This window comes from Aplidium turbinatum, chromosome 3 (genome assembly GCF_918807975.1).
Source record: "Aplidium turbinatum chromosome 3, kaAplTurb1.1, whole genome shotgun sequence".
Classification (NCBI taxonomy): domain Eukaryota; kingdom Metazoa; phylum Chordata; class Ascidiacea; order Aplousobranchia; family Polyclinidae; genus Aplidium; species Aplidium turbinatum.
The window spans coordinates 45,316,692-45,336,740 of NC_137474.1; the positions used below are offsets into that span (position 1 = coordinate 45,316,692).

At 39.1% G+C, this 20,049-nt stretch overlaps 2 protein-coding genes across 2 annotated transcripts; both read left to right on the plus strand.

Moving 5' to 3' along the window:
- Positions 1–5,170: 5,170 nt before the first annotated feature.
- LOC145766047 (protein tweety homolog 2-like) lies at positions 5,171–8,989 on the plus strand. Its single transcript, XM_082577700.1, has one exon. The coding sequence runs from the start codon at positions 5,206–5,208 to the stop codon at positions 6,712–6,714; it is 1,509 nt and encodes a 502-aa protein (XP_082433826.1). The 5' UTR covers positions 5,171–5,205; the 3' UTR covers positions 6,715–8,989.
- On the plus strand, positions 7,592–19,854 carry LOC145766048 (cysteine and histidine-rich domain-containing protein 1-like). Its single transcript, XM_082577701.1, has 8 exons — positions 7,592–9,124; positions 12,106–12,212; positions 13,599–13,756; positions 16,828–16,966; positions 17,777–17,847; positions 18,314–18,533; positions 19,037–19,099; positions 19,481–19,854. Exons 1-8 carry the CDS (start codon positions 9,052–9,054, stop codon positions 19,682–19,684), a joined length of 1,035 nt encoding a protein of 344 aa, XP_082433827.1. The 5' UTR covers positions 7,592–9,051; the 3' UTR covers positions 19,685–19,854.
- The last annotated feature ends 195 nt before the right edge of the window (positions 19,855–20,049 follow it).

The following is a 20,049-nucleotide window of genomic DNA, read 5'->3' on the forward strand; positions in this document are numbered from 1 at the left end:
GTCATTCTAGTCATTTGCAGTGGCAGAATTTTTTTTTTGTTAAAGTGGCTACCAAGCAAACTAAGTTAAAACACAGTGTAAACGCCTGGCTCGTAGTTCAGGGTTGCCAAACCAAAAAATCATATTGAAATGAAATATATATTCATATTGATAAAAAATTCAAAATGTGCTAAACAGCGAAAATATATTTTTCAAAATTTGATCAATAAAATATCACAAAACCTTTTCAAAGCCAAATGAGTGGGGGGGTGATTTTGCATTGATCACCCCCCCACTCCAATTAGTGGGGGGGTGATCACCCCCCTCACCCCCCCTTGGATAGAGCCCATGGGAGAAAGTCATCGCGCGTTTGCAGCTGTTATGACGACTTCCACTAACGGCGCTACATATTCGCGCTTTTCAAAAAAAACGCGGGGAGCAACTTTTAAGAATTTAATCGTATTTCCGCAAGCGATCGTTGCACTTTACTTATTTTTTTTACTTGCGAAAGATGTTTTTCACTTATTGGCAATTACCGGTACTTTATTCCATATCAAATTTTAAAATCGACCTGCCCTAGTGTGTATTTCTTCTTGATGCCCGCTTGAAGCTGTGTTAAACCCATGTCCTTTCGAACGTCGCGCAGACGTTCTCAGCACTGTCTTGTATGTGTGTATGTTTTTCTTGTTTGTTGTTTCGTCTACATTGCGGTTTTTGACCATCAAAAATATACTTTTTGACTTCTGACGTATGACAAAAAGAAAAGTGAAACACTGCTAAAAAAAAATCACAACTGACTTTAGCAGTATTGCCCAATAAAAAACTTTTTTTCAATTTGGAAAAACTCTTCTGGTGTTGGATAAATGTTTGTGAAAAATTGAAATTTGATAAATTTTAAACGTTTGGCACGATTTAAATTAAAAATCCGACAAAATTTTTTTAACAAATACATTATCTTAACAGTTTAAGAGATTTTAATACAGACGCATCTTGTTCACTTCTGATTACAAATAATGATGAGAAAATTATACGTAGATGTCTGGCAACACTAAACATCTAAGTGTATATAATACAAGTGGCGTAATTGCTTTGTGGGGAAAGTTTCTTTTTTCTTAGAGTTTTCTCAATACATTTTGAAGTCAGTGTCGGCCGCACATGGAAAATTTGAAAAACGTCATGATTCAAGCATGAGGTCACGTAGATTGAATTGATGTTTCATCAACTGCAGTGTCCATAGTACCTAACATTGTGAGCTGAGGCTATTCATGGCCTTAGTTCCCTGTCAGCAAAAGCTGTTTTCTTTCAAGCAATTTAAAGAGTGTAGGAGACCAGGGTGTCTTGAAGTGTTCAGCCAGTTAAGTTTATTTTGTTTGGTTGGTGAGAAAAATACACAATAGATTATAATTTACTCATCAAAGATGACGGCGAGAGATCAGAAGGTCATCAAAGTCAGGTGCCTCACAAACATTTACATAAACAATATGGTACCAAAAATTAGGTACATTAATTAAACATAAATAATACATATAACATTTATATAGGCTAGCCATTGATGAAGGTTTATGTGGTTTAAATAAGTAAGTTAAACAACTATGCCAACAAGTAAATTCTAAAATATGGCCCAACTGAACCTGTGTGGGACTCACTAATAGGTACCGGTACCCACCAGTGGCATACAGTGATTATTTTTTGGGTGCTCACTTTTTTCAGCAGGCTTTAAACACACACTAGACTTCAATGAATCATTTTATTTTTCGTCATTAACGCGTCCGGGACGAAAAAGATACTACTAACTACAAAAATCGATATAGACCTACCGGCACGTTAATGAACGGGAAAAGGTGGCAAAACCTTGAAAGGTTTAAAACGTGCCTGAATGAAAACTTACGTAGTAGGCAATTATATCAGTAGTTCTTGTTCGTCGTATGCAAGCCTTAAAGCAGCCGGCGGCCATCGCGGCCATGGCCACTAAGTAGTGCTTGAATGAACGCCGGTGCTACCTCCTCAGTAGGCCAATTTGGCCGCCGGTTTCTTCTAGCTAATTATTTAATTTTGCTATAGAATGATCGTGGATTAACTGTCGAAAATATGTAGTATCAAAGAGTGATGCAGAATTAGGTCAACGCGCCATAATCACCACTATTGTATTGTGCGGAAACTTTTGCTATTATATGCAAAATATCCAGCTGCGATCACCAGCTACAAGTCTTGTTTGTAATTCCCGACGTTTATTTTAACAAAGTGTTAATCCAAAGTACTAATTTACATCGGCTGGCAATATCGTCGCTTTTATGTCGATTCAATGTTGTCGGAGGGTGCAACCTAGTTCGTACCTTGAACCATTCGTACAGTCAGTTTGTACCCTGAAAAGATCGAGAAAAAAAAATAAAAAAGCCGAAGTCACTGATTGCAGTTTAATAGCACAAAGCCGAAGTCACTGATCGGAGTTTCTGCGGTTAGCGGAAACTGCGGAAAAATGTTTGCGGAAACTGCGATTAGCTAGGGTTAGAGCATAGATTACCATACTCTATGGTTAGAGTTAGGGTAAGCGGAAACTGCGGAAAAATGTTTGCGGAAACTGCAATCAGCGAGGGTTAGACCATAGATTACTGTATGGTTAGGGTAAAGGTTAGCGGAAAAATGTTGAAGGAAACTGCGGAAAAATGTTTGCAGAAACTGCGATCAGCGAGGGTTAGGGTTAGAGCATAGATTACTCTATGGTTAGAATTAGGGTAAAGGTTAATGGAAACTGCGATCAGCGAGGGTTATGGTTAGAGCATAGATTACTCTATGGTTAGAGTTAGCGGAAACTGTGGAAAAATGTTTACAGAAACTGCGATCAGCGAGGGTTAGGGTTAGAGCATAGATTACTCTATAGTTAGAGTTAGCGGAAACTGCGGAAAAATGTTTGCGGAAACTGCGATCAGCGAGGGTTAGTTGAAGGTCAGTTGAAGCGAGGGTCAGTTGAAACAATTTAATGTTGTTACGTGGTCCCGCAATACTAGATTGCAATCCCGATAAAGCAGTTATTGCGTGGTACAACGATTCTATAGCAGGACGTTGCCCAGACTTCAACAACACTAATAAGTGATCATTTTGGCATTGTTGCAAGTTTAATTCTATTTACTTGTGCTATTGTTATTTGTATTTTGGCCTCCAAGCACACAGATTTGGCCGCCGAGAAGGAGCTCTCGGTAGGCCATGATGGCTGCCGGGAAATAAACACGAGTTTTAAGGCCTGGGAGGTGTTGTTTTGCCACTCCGTGTTCCATGTGTAGTTCGTCCAGTGTACCGCACTTATTGCAAGATCTTCAACGTTGTTCAGAAGCTGTCGTGCGGCGGGCGCAAATGGGCGTCTTGATTTCAGTCGCTGCTGTTCTCCAGGTAGGCGCTGGAATGTACTGTGGAGGAGGTGGTCAGGGTCCAGTGCGCGACGAGCAAGGAAAATCATGGCTCCTTTACGGCGAAGCTCAGCAGGTTGGATGCCTGCAAGGATGGGAAGGCATTCCGTTGGAGTGGGACGCAGGCATCCAGTCACAGTGCGTAGTGCGTCGTTGATGGCGGTGTCAATGTGGCGGGTGTGAGAGATGCGGCACCACACTGGTGCGCAGTACTCGGCGGTGGAATGGACAAAGGCCAAGGTAGCTGTGCGAAAGGTTTTCGCGCCTGCTCCCCAGCCGGAACCCGCCGAGCTGGTTCGTTATCAGTAGTTAGCACGGCCACAAAACCCAAAAAACAAATAGCAAAAAATAAAACAAAAACAGAGAGAAGCACATCATGTAGTAATGAATGACAGCCTAATGAAAAGTGTTGTGAATTGAATTTGCCAGTTCCAATATTGATGTGGATGAGCAGTCATAATAATAATAATAGGATGGAGAAAGAAAACCGGACATAAAAGAAACCCATGCTCAGGCAAAAGCCCGTTTCGATGTGGCCGAGGAGAGCAGGTAGCTCTTTCTATGGTCAGACTGCACATCACACAGTTAGCCTAAGATGATTGAGGTTTGATATCCAGTTTAAGTTGTTGTTTCTTGTCCTGGTGAGTGATGGAATGGATGAGCTGGTAGATGATGATGTCCTGATGGTGTTGATGAAGCTGTCATCCCCTTTTGTGTCGTGCCGTGTTGATTATGGAGTGTTGCATTTGCTGTTAATATTTACAAACATAAAAGTACAGCACAAGCAATTGATATTATTGTTAGGTAAGCCTAATCTTTTGTAAATAATTTCGGATTTCCACTAAAATCTTCACAAGAATGCAAGAAAGCCTTTCTACGTTGTCTTTAACTATTGCGTGTCCGTTTTGCTTAAATGTTATTTTAGTTTGTGAATAAAAATTGACTTTGTATCAGTCGTTCTAATTGAAGAAGGAAATTCGTTCCATGTTTTCGCACCTGTGAATTCTATTGAATGCTGAGTAAGCGTTTTTGAGAAGTATGGAATATTTAGAGAATCATTATCATGGTTTCTTGTAGACAGGCTGTGAACCTCTTTCACATATTTAAAAAGGTTGGAGAAGCAATCTGGTAGTAAATTGTTGTGAAATTTAAACACAAAAACACCAATTTCCAGTTTGACTTGCAGCTTACCCAATGGCTGTTTAAATCAACTTATTCGTCTTTGCTTTTACTTTCATCAGATGAACTTTGCAACTACAGTAGTGCTAGAAACGATAATTTTCCTGATGAACACCCAAACTTTTTAGTACAAAGTGATGTGATTTAAGAAGTAAATCTACATGAAGAGCATGCCTACTGTGCAAATCAAGCTTGTGTTTGAAACTTTCTAAAAAATGTGAACACCCAAACAACTGGTCACTGTACGGCACTGGTGCCCGTCCACTAATCTTCTTTGAGTACGGTACAAATTTTAATATTGTGCTACCAAAATTGTTAATCAAAACAAGTGGAAGTCACATGTTAGTCCATAAAATTTGAATGTAGCTGACCAAAAACTTTTTTGCAAACCTTTTGAACTTGCTGTATGGGCCCTAATTGGTATGTGGTCTGAACACCATTTTGGAAACCATTGGTTTAAACAATGTGCACTGTAGATTGGCGTATATTGGCAGCTGAGATACAAAGTAGGCTGCACAGTTTATGATATATTCTTAATAGTTTTGTATATATATTTCTTTGTGTTGACTGTACACAAATTTATTCAGGCTATTGTAAATTGTAACTTTTTATTAGGACTTTTAGTTTTTGGCTGACCACTTTTTCAATGGATGAAAATTACACTCCCACACGCCTTGCATTATTTTTACATGGAATTCCTCATTTTTCCTTCAAATTTGTTTTTCTTCCAAATCAAACATTTTCGTTGGACAATGCAGAATACTTGGAAAGCCTGGCCATGGTGGCACTTCTACCAGTTGTTGTTCTATTTTTAACCATGATTGGTTTCTTCTTATTTTATTGTTGTATACGAATGAAACGAGCAGCACCAATCAAAAATGACAGTTCTGCGTGTTACTGCAGTGTGTGTCTCATGGTTGTTGTGGCGATGTTCACTCTCGGTGGAGTGTGTGTCGGCATATATGGAAGTGTACAAGCTCATGAAGGAATCATATCTACTTCGGATGCCACTTCAGATATTAATCAATCTTTTTCTAAGGTCACTAAAGATGTTGGAGAAATCAAAGAATATGTTACTAATTTGGAAGTTAAAACACAGAAGTTAGTGGAGCAGTACGTCAATGACAGTGACATCAATGCATTGCATGGAGCTGTTACTTTTTTACAATCCATAGTTGCTGCCCTTCCCACGCAAAATGTAGGTGCTGATGATAGATTAGGTTGGATGATTGAATTTTTTATGCTAACTGAACACTACAGAACGATGATCACATTTTGTTTATTTGCCCTTCATGGGATCATCTGTTTCTTGGTCATGTTGGGGATATGCTGCCGTTCAAAATGCCTTCTGATCACCACAACATGCTTCGGACTGATTTGTCTGGTAGTGTCATATTTGTACATTGGGTCATTTTTGATGATCGATGTAGCAATGGGTGATCTATGTATGGACCCTTATACTTTCATTAAAGAGCAATCAGTAGAAAAATTGTATATGGACAACTCCACAGCTGTTTATTACTTGAAGTGTTCACAAGAAATGATCGCTTTTGACCCATACAAGGAAGTGATAAACCAGGCAAGCGATGCTGTTGGAGGGGTGAATGACATGATTACTGTCATTGGTGAGCATGAGGAAAAACTTTCAGATTCTGCCGACCTTATTCTAGATCATGTTCACGATAACAATTATGATCTGACAAGATTGTTAACTTCTTTGGAAGCTCATCTAAACTGCAAGAATGTTAATACTGCCTTGAAAGAATTTGTACCAGCAATATGCCAATTAACGCTTGAAGGATTGTTTGTTGTTGCAGTTGATGTGTTTTGTGTGTGCATTGCATTTACCATCATACTTTGTGCTTCTCCGTCGACTTGGAAGCGATATTCAAAAGAAAATAAAACAACAGAATTGGACCTTGATGATGTGTTTTTGTCCACTCCATCATCCTACCCTGCTGTCAGCAGAACCAATAACCCAATGTATAATTCGCCAGAAGATCGATTCTCATACCACATCAGCAACAGCACTGTACCTCCTACTGCTACAGCCACCAACACACTCAGCTTCTTCCGACGCTCTGATGAAAATGTGACATTGTTAGAACAACCTCCTCCAGAGTATTCTCCTCCAAGACCTGGTTCCATGTATTGATGTAAATTTGTTTCCCAAAAGATTACAATGGCATCACTGGACTTGTAGGACATGTTGTAAATATTGGCCCCATATCAAACTACATCTGCCATTGATAAATTATTATATAGACTTGAGTGCATTGGATTTCCATGGAGCTGTGTTTCATAAACGTGTAACAACTTAGTAGCATTAAGTGTAAAATGTGAATCCCACTGTCCCATGATGTTCTCAGATAGGTTTCTCCAGTTGCTAATGTTCATTTTCCTATTTGGTTGTTTGAGTCCGATCGCTTATCTTGATCCCAAGTGGCAATTGCTTTGGAAGGTATTCAGGAACAAGACATTCATTAAATTAAATGACTTCACATATAAGTGTCTGTTTAAGTTGAACAGTAGTTTTGTAAAGTATTTTTATAATTTGTCATATATCGACGGTCGAAAACAAAAAAGTCGTAAGTGCAGTTTTACACTTTGGAGTAAAAGGCAAAAAACCAAAAAAATTTTTTCTTTTTTAAATTTTGTTATTTTGAACATTAATATCTGTAACTATTAAATGAAGCACGTTTCTATACTTTACTGATTGCCACATTTCTTTTTCGATGAAATTTTCAAATAAAAGGAATTAAGAGCAATTTAATCACTTGTGTTACGTTATGTTAATGTGTTACATACGTCTTTTTTGTTTTCAAATTTTTCATGAATGGCTTGGGATATCTCGTTATACAAGCACGATAGAAACAAGCTGGAAATACTAGTAGATAGCCCTAAATGCATAGGTTTTGAAAATACAAAAAAGCGAATTTCTCAAAAATGTCACTTACAACTTTTTTGTTTTCGACCGTCGATATAACGGGAACATGCCTAATATCTCACATTTTTGTATGTGTTTCATTTTGGTGACAAACCCTTCCACCATTCTGTCCTTGTTTGAATGGTAATGCAATCTTTTAATCTAGGCATAGCGTATATTTCCTGCATTTGTAGTGTGTACTCATTTACAACAACAATTGGTATAGTGCCTTCTGTATCTATTAGAAACATGTCTTCTATTTTAGTTTACATCCACAATTATACTTTTTTTCTATGTTTTGCGGTGCTACATTTTTCACAGAATAACACTGTCACTGAAAGATTACATCTCTGTTATAACCTGACTATGGTAAAGGTGAACATTATCTCATTTTCTTTCAAGTCACAGCCAGCACCAGGTTTGTCAGTGGTATTTATGTCAAAGATGAAAGTATTGTTCAATCAATGTGTAATGCAATTACAGCAATCCTATGACACGGCTCTATTTCTAGAAGTGAACGTCTATTAAAATGTAATGGTGGTGCGTGTTCAATACAAGGAAACTGACTGGAGTTGTCACTTGCAAATAGTCTCAAGTTTTATGAAATACTCTTGCTTGCTCAAGGTTTAAGACAAATTCTGTGCCATCCAACTGGCTGTGTCAAAATGGAACTGAGAAGACACATTACCCAATTATTTGCGTGATTTAAGCAGGTTATCTTACCATATTGCTTTATGGTGGTACACTGGTACATGTTCTGCATGCAAGGTTGGTGGAAGGTGGTTGTATTATGTTTCACTGAAACAGTTTATTTGTGCAGCACTGCAGCGTGAATCGCAAGTATTATTTTGAATTCGTTTGGTGCTTGGTTTATTGATACGATATTGCTTTATTTTGTGATCTTGCCATGTTTAGTTACCTTTTGGTTTTGATGGCGCTTTGCTATGTTCTTTATGTCATATTTATTTCACAGTCATGCAAATATTTGTGAGACATGTTTGTCATTCAAGTATCAATTGCTTTGAGTCTTCAAATGCCAAAAAGTGTTTCAGCGTTTTTTTTATGCAGTGCAGCTGAGCCTTGTTACAAGTGTCGGCTGGAAGAGTTGTTGCACACTTATGAAGTGAACAAATAATTCTGAGTGGGTAAAAAGAGGTGTTTTATCATACCGGCTTTTTTTCGTTTGATGCAGGACACACTCAGTTAACCACACATCCTTTTTTGCGCTTGACCAGATTATGGGATTATCTGTATTTGTAACAAACGACAGCAGTTGTTTAGTTTTAGAAAAAAATTGGATCTACGGTAATTTGTCTTCAATTATCAACTGTAGTTTTATCTAAATGTGTCACTAACTTTACAATTTGTACAAAACAGTATTGTCCAAGATGGCAACTAAAATACTTGAATGACTTTTTTAACAATATGTATTACGTTTGAAATTACATCGTCTTGCGTTTTTTCATATTGTTTATTCATTTTGTATTATTGTTTTTGTTTCTAGGTATTTATACCTTAATGTTATGTTGGTTAGAATTTTTTAGATAATATTTTGCACACTTGAAAATGTCGTCTGCTGAGCTTCAGTGCTACAACAAAGCCTGTGGCGCCAAGTACAAGGAATGTGAGAACAACCAAGGTGTGATGTAATCCTGGCGTTGTAATAATGTAATAATGATGTAATCCTGGCGTTGTTATCACTTTCAACCAGAGGTGGGCACCCGCTACTTTTAAAAAAGCGCGCTACCACTACTTGAACCAAAAAAGCGCGCGCTGCTGCTATCAATCGACGAAAGTAAGCTGGCGCGCTACCGCTACTTTTGTCTGAAGTAACATTAGGAAGCACCTTTCAAGTATATAGCTTACCTTGTGTAACCCCAAAAAGACTTTGTAAACGAGTGGTATCATTCGTTTACACTGCCATTTCAACGTTGTTACAGCAAACATGTTCTAGGTGAAATTTATTTTTATGCCTCTTTCATCAACACGAGCATTTAGAAATGCGAGCGTCGAGTCCTTCCGTTTGGACTTCAGTTTTGGGCTTCTTCACCAATAGAGAAAGGTTTCCACATCGCAGCACTGGAAGGAAAGGGGAGTTGCATTTAATGAAGAGGCATTTTAAATCGGCACTGGCCAAGCTCAGGAGCTTGCTTCTGTCTGAAAAAAGGCCTCCACAATTGACTTTTTTTCCGCACCAACGTTTGATGCGATGGCAGCAATTCACTTTTACACTTTAACGCCAAAATTAATTGCATTTTTCTTGCCTGACATTCTATCAGGATGATTGAAAAGTAACTCCCTATTTTAAAAAAACTATAATTTATTTTTAAAATATAATTTCTACAATTAATGAATATGAGAAGGAAGTATAATGCATGGGCTTTTATTTAAAATTCGATATGGGCGCCTTTATTTGCCACCAGCTTCTCAAGTCGACCAGGAATCGCATCAACTGATTTCGCAAGAAACTCTTGCGGGATGGAAATCATAACTTCTCGTATTCGCCCTTCAAGTTCTTCCAAATTTCTTGGTTTGGTTGAGTAGACTTCCTCTTTCAGCCAACCCCAGAGAAAAAAGTCGCAGGGTGTTAAGTCAGGACTTCTGGCCGGCCATTCGTGTGAACCGTGACGACCCATCCATCTTCCAGGAAATTGAGCATTTAGCCATTCACGAACAGCAATAGCAAAGTGTGGAGGAGCTCCATCTTGCATGAAAATCAAATCTTCAATATTTTCCCAAGCACTGATAATTGGCCAAATTTCATCTTTCAACATAGCGAGGTACCTTTCGGCATTCATCGTATCGCGAAGAATGAAAGGACCCACAATCCTATCAAAAGTCATTCCACACCATACCGTTACTTTGGGTCGATTTTGCATTTTTTCACAGGTAACACGAGGGTCTTCTTCCGCCCAGTAGTGGCAGTTATGACGGTTCACAAATCCACCTATGTGGAATACAGCTTCATCACTCCATAGAATATTTTTAAAGAGGTTGGGCCAATCTCTAAACCAAGCCAACATTCAAGCCAAGCCAACGTTCCTGTAGAGTAAGACGTCCAGCCATTTTTGTAGGGTTTTGAAATAAAATAAATTTGAAAAGATTGAAATTGAACAATATTTAAACAAATCTGAAAGGAAAACAAGAACATAAATTAAATTGCCATACATTAAGTAATATATACACAAAAATTGAGAAACATGATATAGCATTTGAATAAATTGTATTTATTTTAAAATAGGGAGTTACTTTTCAATCACCCTGGTACATAGCAAAATCCGTCTTTTTTATATTGTTTCAACGTTTGCAGACGGTAAATTAATATGAAAACCGTTGTCTATTGGTTGGTTTTACTTCGTTTGAATAACTGTATTATATCAATGAGAGTAAAATCTTGTCAGTGGATGTCACGTTGTTAATCGCAGGGGTACTGGAACAGCCACTGCATTGCGTGAATCCTCACAATATTAATTTCCACTGCAGAGTTAACCACCATCACATTGAGACCACGTTTAACAGGAAAAGGTTTGGAAAACTATTAACACAGCACAGCATATATTTCACGTTTTAATGAACATAATTTGTGCTCCGAACAATAGTTTGACTTTATTTGGTGTTTAAATCATTTTTCTTGACAAAAATATTCTAAACTATTCTAGAATAGATTTGAATCCTCAACTATTCAAAAACGTTTTTCCAAAGTGTTGGTGTCACTCTTAGTCTTGTCGGTATCAGTGTGGTTTGATGTTTCCCGCAGTAGTCAAATGATTTCTGTTTTAATTTTTGTTTCCATAAAAAATCTCCAAAAAAGAGCCATGTTTTCACTTTGAATTGGAAAGTAGTGGGAGTGCAAATGAAAGAAATGTAGAGCCTTTTCGCTACCGTATAGAAAAAAACAGCGCCGCTACTGCAACGGCTACTCCAACAAAAAGTAGCGTGCTACTGCCCACCTCTGCTTACTACAGTAATAATGTATGTATTGTATACCGTAGCATTGTATCCATCCGGATCGCATATTTATGTTGCTTCTCAGCGTCTTACAAAGCAGACAGTTTTAGTGCAGCCGTGTAGAGGCGCAACTGAGTATTTTATTACTTGAATCAATTCTGTTGCTGAGCGCCAAGCAGATTGCCCTGAGGGATAATGTGATCGTCTTTGCCAGAACCCTTCCACTTTTTCTTTCCAAAATTCTCAACATCAAACACCTGTTTCTACTCACTTCAGGCCATCCCGTAGCGTTTTCTCAATTTGTCCCTAAAGACTAATGCACAGTCACACATATCAACACTAGTGCTTTCAATTAGATTAGTTTGTATTGCTGGTTCTATATCACTCAATGATCTGCACTTTCCAAGCATCTTCTGCTCTGTGTTTGCAACTTTAGTGAAAGTGCTATGCACATGGGAGGTCAGATGCCTCGAAGATCGCGATAATGACTACACTATCTTGTGAAACAAGCCAAAGTCAGATCAGCAGCTAAATGGACGTTTCCGTGAAAACGAAAGTGCAACCAACAATATATGAAAATTCAATTAAAAGTGTTCATGTAAGATAGCTAATGTATTAAAGGCTTGTACTTAACCGAGGGGCATACTAAAGATATTTGTCAATTCCCTCAAGATGCTTGCCGCCACCACCCCGGAGTCCCAGTGTTCCATGACGCGCTTAAAGGATGGAGTTGCTGCAAAAAGAGGACAACGGATTTCACTGATTTTCTAAAGATCCCGGTGAGCACCATGAACACGTTGATGATCCGTTTGTTGGCGTCTTTTTAATAGGTCATGTCGTTGCTAAACAAATCAATGATTGGGTTGGTCGACGTTTGTAAAGGGCTCTTGCTTCCTTTGATTAGCTTATTTGCTGACAGATTTACGTTCAGAAAAAAAAAATATATACATGAGGTTTTATGCAGTCAAAATTTTGCTTTGCAATATTGCTGGTAATGTTACAAATAACATGAAAATAAACTAAAAATTACAAACGTTTTCGGCCGTACTCATGTTAGGTCTTTTCAAGTAACTAACTGATTTGCTCATAAAATCTTGCAATCCTCGCCTCAATAGGCAGCTGTTTACCGCAGGCGCCTCCTATCTGCTAAATGTCTTCACGTAATTTCGCGTCATTGATTGTGCTTTTTTTCATAAGCAATTAAGCGTCATGTGATTTTTTCTCTCCTCTGCCTTGCCGTTTCATTCTTATGCGTTTCTTTTTTCGATTTTTGTGCATGTAGATTGTAGATCCAATCTGTAGTTTCAATTTATGAAGAACATCAGTCAGTTGGTTACTTGAAAACCTTGGGCTAACATGAGTATGGTCGAAATGTAAGTTTTAGCTTATTATCATCTTACTATGTTAAATACCGTCTGGTTGTTGGGTTTTAAAAACCACCTCTCTACCAAAATCGTAATGTTAAAAGTCTGTTGATTGCAATCGTGGGAAATGTATAAATTATAAAGCCAACTTATTGAGTCTGCAATGCACATTAGTATATATATAGCTGACGTGAGTGCAATTTCCCTCGGCTGGCAATTGTTGGCTTCGTTCAAAGCACTTGTTGTACCAGCCGAAGTTTCTTCAACCAGTAATTAAACTTAGTTTCATGGCAGCCTGAATGGATAGATTGTGCCCGATGCCTTGTATTTTCTTTCGCTTTGAACGTTTCTAATTACGGTAAGGTTTCAATTCACTTCAAGTACTACCACGTACAAGGCAAGCCTTTAAATCTCATTCTGACTGCTTCATTTCAATAGTTTATTTTTCACAAACCAACCCTGTCGATTAAGTCATTTTTTTACATTACAGACATTGAATTATTGTAAAAAGTGACTGACTTTGTGGTTGGGATCAAGTTTCCTTAAGCGAGTGTTAAGATGATATTAATTTTGTCTCTAAAAATCTTAATTGCACACCAAGACAGTGGAATGATGCGTCAATTCGAGTTTGTGTTTTGACTAATAGTGTGCTCTGTGGTGGTATACCAACATTCTTTTGATCGTCTGCCAAGTATTGGTATCACGCATATAAGGCCAAACATGAGTGATAGGTGTCATTGACTTCAAGTACCTTTGTAATTTATTAATGAGAACAGAATCTGTAACAGCTCATCGTTTCAGGGTTGCCAGGTGGGATTTCACAGCAATGAGAAGGTTGTGGAAGAATTGAAGCCCCAGGTGAAGACAAGCAAGGAAAGCAATGGGGTGTCGGCAACCCCTTCCCCCACTCTACCTCCCCCTAAACCGATCCCCAAAGATGTGAGGACTGAACGACCCAGGTTGTTATCAATGCGCTGGTATTTGTTTCTAAGCATCTTTATTAGGATGTTTCATTTTTTCACGATTTTTGAAATTGAAAATGCTTGGGGTCTAATCAGATCGGATTTTGGCCACATACAGCCGATCCAAAATATTTTTTCGATCGGACGACTTTTAGAGGGTGCGCGACCCCCACAAAGTTTGAAAATTTGAAGCGTGGGAAAATTTGCAGGAAGTATGCGATATCTCGGTAACGGAAGGAGATAGGAAGACGGGCAAGGTGTCAACTTGTGCGGAATGGCCAACTTCCTATCTGCGCTTAATACATTTTACTACCCTATCTGCAACGGAAAAAAAGTTAATTGCGAAAAACTGTTTTTTTCATATTTTTGATGTTTTCTTCCCAGTTCTACAGAAGCAAAACCCTTCCAGTAACTGCAGTGATGACAAATGACATTTTTTACGAACAAAAGGTTTTGTTAAATGCACTTTGATCTAACAATGCAGGTGGACGACTTGTAGAATATTATACTGTGCTTTTTAAGTTTTCAGAACTACATTCTTGTTCGAGTTTGTAGTAAGAAGATTTGTTAGTTATAATGTATAGGGTTGTTTTGAGAAGCTCCCGTTGCAGATTGAGTCGATGTCATTCGCCATCTGCTGGTATAATTTACCATGGATTGTCATTGCAGGTGTTAAGATTTAAGTATTGGCTATTTGTACCCAGAAGTAGTTAGTTCAATTGCTATTATGCCAGAAACAAGACTTGACGCCAGTGAGACATTGCAGAAATTTGAAAAGCTGCCAGGGAATGTACTACCCACAAACATAAGCGTTCTTCACCACTACATTTTTTTATGCAAGCAATGCAGTGAAACGAATCCCAAGTTCTTGAAGCCTCCATGTTTTGCTCATGTCAAGGGACAGTTGATAAATGATATAGTTCATGTTTGGGTTAGTGCCAGCCTTCCGGTGATAAGCATCATTCGAGTTGAGACCAGGTTAAAACTGCTCATAAACAAATTTAAGGCAATCAAGAAAAGAAAACAGCCACAGACGGGAGCGACAGAAAGTATATTCCATGAGCTGTTTGATATCTGCAAGTGTAAATGTGCCATTCCATCACAGGTGAAGTTTTACAACGGCAGACTTTGTTGTAGTTGTCAATGGATGCACCGTATCCCAGAAGAGGAGGTTGAGTTTTTGCAAGATCAAAGTTCTGCTAGAAAGATGTTTATTACTGCATCTCGCGACAGATCTTTTACTTTAAGGGTAAAAAAATAGATTGAGTCATCAGAGTTCTTACCAGCAAAAGTTACCAAGTGAAGATGAACCATCTTGCTCTTATTCAACCAGCTCAGAAACTTCCAGCCTGGTAGCACAGGAGAGGCTAAGGCGAAGACCTGCAGATATGATTACACCTGATATAACCGTTTCCAGCAGTGAGTCTTCGGAAGATGAGACACGAGGCTTAATTCTTGATCCTGATTTCGCCAAGACAGCAGTAACAGGTGGCAAGATGTACACAAAAAAACGAAAAATTGCCGTAAGTTCTTTAAGCTGTATGTTAGCTGACCGGCGAAACACTTCTACTCGCCAACAATCTGACCAGTTGCTTGCATGTGCTGGTGACGATATTGCTGCCTCACCGACTACCATGTATAGATGTAGGGAGAAAACAAGAAAGCTGTGTTTAGAAAAATGTGATGATGACATCTCTGCTTCTGATTTCCTGCAGCTTCATTATGATGATCGAAATGTGAATGGTATGGATCGTTATGTGTTTTTGGTTCAAACGCATGATCGAGCAAAGAACAAAACTATGGAAAGAGTTATCGGAGTAAAGTCTTTTCTCAAGGAAATTTCTGTTAATAGTGAAGCTGTCTTTAATGCGATTATTGGTGCATGTGGTGCATTTAAGCAATGCTGAAGAATAATCATTAAGTGTTACATGCCGGCAGTAATTTTTATTCTTGGGTAACATGCCCGAATTTTCGTTCTACATGATGTTGCTTATTTGTTTTGCTTTCACTGGTCATGACTGGGGGATCCCTGTTCCTGCGTTTGAGTACCTCTAGTCCGCAAGTATTGTACATACTGTTGAATTTATGATTTTCTTCGCGTTCACATGGTGTATGACTCTTGATTTGCACAGCCACGTCAATGTCAACTGTTTTGTTTAATTACTCTGTGTTGGTAGCTTATGCTGAAACGTTTACATGTGAGAGACACTGTGCGATAGGAGATGACGGTATTCTAAGCCAATCGTGAAAGGAAGTCCATTGTTGTGTAACATTCGATGCACACTTGTACCCTATGCCATAGCACATGTTTGTTGCTCTCTATAACTTGTAATCACTGTAGTTACTGGTTCCAAGGGTTTTGCTTCTGTAGAACGAAACATCGAAAATATGAAAAAAACAGTTTTTTGCAATTAACTTTTTTTTCGTTGCAGATAGGGTAGCAAAATGTATTAAACGCAGATAGGAAGTTGGCCATTCCGCACAAGTTGACACCTTACACGTCTTCCTATCACTTTCCGTTACCGAGATATCGCATATTTCCTGCAAATTTTCCCACGCTTCAAATTTTCAAACTTTGTGGGGGCCGCGCACCCTCTAAAAGTCGTCCGATCGAAAAAATATTTTGGATCGGTTGTTTGTGGCCAAAATCCGATCTGATTAGACCCCAAGCATTTTTGATTTCAAAAATCGTGAAAAAATGAAACATCCTAATCTTTATATTTGTAGGTTTTATGTTGGAAACTGACTACGGTTGGTGTTGTACAATTTTACCTTCAATTCGGTCAATTTTAGAAGAAAAAAACAGTGATACAATTTCTTTCAATCTCGGATGCTAGCCAAGCATTGAATTCTAACCTCTGCATGTATGAGATACGGTTGGGATGCAACCACTGACTGACGAGACTTCTCAGTTTAAGGATGGAATTCTTCAAAATATTATTTTTCATCGCTAGTCAAGAGCTCGGTTGTTTGTAGGTTGTTCTTTATTTGACGTTTGCAAATGTTGAATCAATGTAAAAAAGACGGGTTTGCTAAGCGGTTACTCAGTTAAACTGTTTTTTTTTTAGCTCAACTGAACCTCTGGCAGCCCTCCCTGTTAAAGTGACGTCATCGTACAACAAAGAGAAAGCGATGAAGTGTGACGAGGAGAAGGATGATGGAACGATAAAAGTTGGGACGAAGTGCAGGAATTCTGGTTGCGAAGAGGTACCGGATATCTGGCGTTAGTGATACAGCATGGTAATGGTGTGTTCACAGGTCACTTAGTCTTTGATATAACCCCAACACCGACAGGGCATCAAACCCAAGCCTACCGATTCAGAAGGGGACACTTTTATCTCTTCTCCACCAAGCAGGGTGTTGTGTTGCATACAATTGAATTACCTTGTACTAGTATCCAGCTACGTTTGAATGTTCAGCCTCATTATGAAGGGATCAAGCCGGTTTACTTTCATTCGACAATTAAAATACCTTCTTGGCGGGTATACTTTCAGTCGTCAGACCACTCGACAACTCAGCAAGTGCATTTTGAACAGCTACTGCCCAAGTCAGCAAGTGAAATTTACTTGCTTTAGTGCGGACTTGCTTGGTCATCGCTTGTTAAACTCATTTTGCTGACTTGCGACAGGTCACGTGTCGGCTTGCTCAGTTTTACCATCAGCCACTTGCTGAAATGTTGATAGCTCAGTTGTCACTTGCTCAACTGCCATTTACTCGACCATTTGACTTAGTTTATTGAGTAGGCCTACTTCAATCATTGAAACTTATAGAGCGCAGATTGTGTCACGACTTGTAGTGTCACTAAAATATTCGATGCAACAAAGGCACACTTGCTCATCAGAGGAGCAACCCTTCCCCCGTTTAAGTTTTCTCTTGTTACTTTTCCTGTGTTGCTACAGCAGGAGACTCAATTTAAAGCAAGAGTTCTTACCCAGAGTTGAATTTACCCCCCTCAGTGAGACATAATCCAATGCAACTTCGCACATTGAACATTATTATGTTCCCTTCTGTGTTCAGGCATACGCGAACGCCCCCAGCGACAAATCAAGCTGTCTCCACCACCCCGGCACTGCTGTGTTCCACGAAGGGTAAGAATGGCTTCCTTTCTTTGGTTTAGCCTCCAAGTGCTATCATGCTGTGGGCAATAATCATGTTTATTGGTGGTATGATGTTTTACAACCAGTGATGTTTTCGATCGAAGGCGGAATGCTGATGCTTGAAAATGACGTGTCACACTGTGAGAACCGTTCTGTTACAAAATTGTAACAAACATCAAGCGGGTTACAGTTTTTTACGACCCTTTGGTGTTCACTAATGGCGATGTCGTCCTTGTTTGGTTACTCGGTAGCATTCTAGTGTAGCACACCAGCCCAAAGGAATGCCAACAACTTGTCATCTCGTGGTTCTCTGTAAATATTTTTACGTCGTACTTGTAGACAGTTTTCTCAATGGCGAATTACGTGGAAGCAATGTATTGGAGTTTCTGCGCATACAAAATAAATCATCTCGATTATGTAAATATAATATTATATTATTGTGTATTTATTTGATCAGAATGAAATATTGGTCTTGCTGCAAAAGGAAAACCAGCGATTTCCAATCGTTCCTGAACCAAGCCGGTTGTACCAAAGGCGCCCACTTGTGGAAGAAGCCAGCCGAAACGAAAGTGACGTGTCGGTACGATCACCATCAGACCAGCAAGTTCGTCATCGTGTCTGTTTTCGCCAAGCACTGCAACATCGATACCTCGTCGTTTCAAGCCAACCAAGTCTATGTGAGTTTGCAAGATGTTACAGGGCTCGTTTACTGTGTGAAGTTGAGGAGATAATTATTTTTGTCCTATGCAGCCAAACAATTGTTGGTTATACAAATCTGAAGCTTGGTACCGCTGTTCGTCTGAAAGTTGTAAATCCAAAAGCGAATACCGGTACATTGTGTTTTATACTGATAAGATGTGCTCACTGCCACACACACGTTTTTATACATTAGATTAGAGGATTATTGTCCGAGTCTTCTTCGTTGTAATCAGCCATTATTTGGTTATAACTCCGCTACTTTTTACCATCAATCAACTGAGAAATCCTTCACGTTTCTGAGAAACTGAGAAATCCTTCACGATCAATGAATCGTATAAAAAAAATTTTCCGCGTGAAATTTAAATCAAGTGCAAATCGTTTTCACAAGATTTGGATTAACTCAATCCAGTCATGTGATTATATTTGTGCGTTCATAATGAAATGTTTCTCATGTACCTAACCCTCCTTTGTTCATCATTAGCTGAAGGCGAGCATAGACTTTGAAGGGACGAAACACTTCAACCTCAACATTAATCTCACTGGAGTAAGTTTCATGTTGTATTTTTATTGACATTAACTGAATCGATAAACAAACCCACCAGCAGTGGTTCAACTCATGGTGTACGCAATCCATTAGCCCACATCAACGATGTGTTCACAATCCTAATGTTCATACGAGAGATGCTGTTCTGCCGGTGAGCACAGTAGTAGAAGTCAAGTTTTAACCCGGTGATGTCCCCGTTACCGAGGGTTGCCGGATTCACCTCAAAGTGTTGCAATCGCCTTCACAAATAAAGTCCATGCTTTGCGGAAGAGTGGTTGACTTGGTTTTACCGCCGCGAGTCGAAGCCCAGTGATTTTAGTCATTGAGTGTCACTCTTCAAATTTAGCTCATGTCTTTTCCTAATGACGTCATGCGTTCCAGGTGATTGATCCGAGCTGTAGTCACGTGACCGTGTCCGGCACTAAAATCGAACTTTCGTTACGTAAGAGCACGGCGATGACGTGGAAGACGCTTGGCGAAGTCGAGAACAATGAAGCCGAAGAAGAAATTGAGAAAGTTGAAGAAATCGTCGAATCTTCTGGAGACAGCGACTTAGACGGCATCGATGACGTCATATTCGATTGATTGTTTTTAATTTTATTGTATGACTTGAACAATGGACGCGACTTCCGTCCCCTTGATTCTCATCAACCGGGATACGACGTTATTGTATGCTGCTGACACCTTTTGTGTAGGTTCCCGTTAACCATTGTGTTCTAATGAATGTCCTTTGAGTAAACACAGCATGTACTTTTCTCACTCGTTGCTTTGTCCCAAACTGTCCTCATGACGTAACTTTCAAGTTACTTAACCAACAGGACGTTTGATTCAATCCTGAAGGCATCACAGTCACCCACACAGCTAGGGATATCTTTTTGAACACCCATGTTGTTTTTCACAGGATCGTCCGCCCCGATAGTTCAGTTGGTTAGCGCGTGACTTCGTGAACA

What these genes read in the sequence shown, in the direction of transcription:
- LOC145766047 (XM_082577700.1), top strand. Translation starts at nt 5,206, where the DNA reads ATGGATGAAAATTACACTCCCACACGCCTTGCATTATTTTTACATGGA.
- LOC145766048 (XM_082577701.1), top strand. Translation starts at nt 9,052, where the DNA reads ATGTCGTCTGCTGAGCTTCAGTGCTACAACAAAGCCTGTGGCGCCAAG. An exon ending in GTGAGGACTGAACGACCCAG is followed by an intron (nt 13,757 to 16,827) that starts GTTGTTATCAAT and finishes TTTTTTTTTTAG; the next exon opens with CTCAACTGAACCTCTGGCAG. An exon ending in ACTGCTGTGTTCCACGAAGG is followed by an intron (nt 17,848 to 18,313) that starts GTAAGAATGGCT and finishes TTATTTGATCAG; the next exon opens with AATGAAATATTGGTCTTGCT.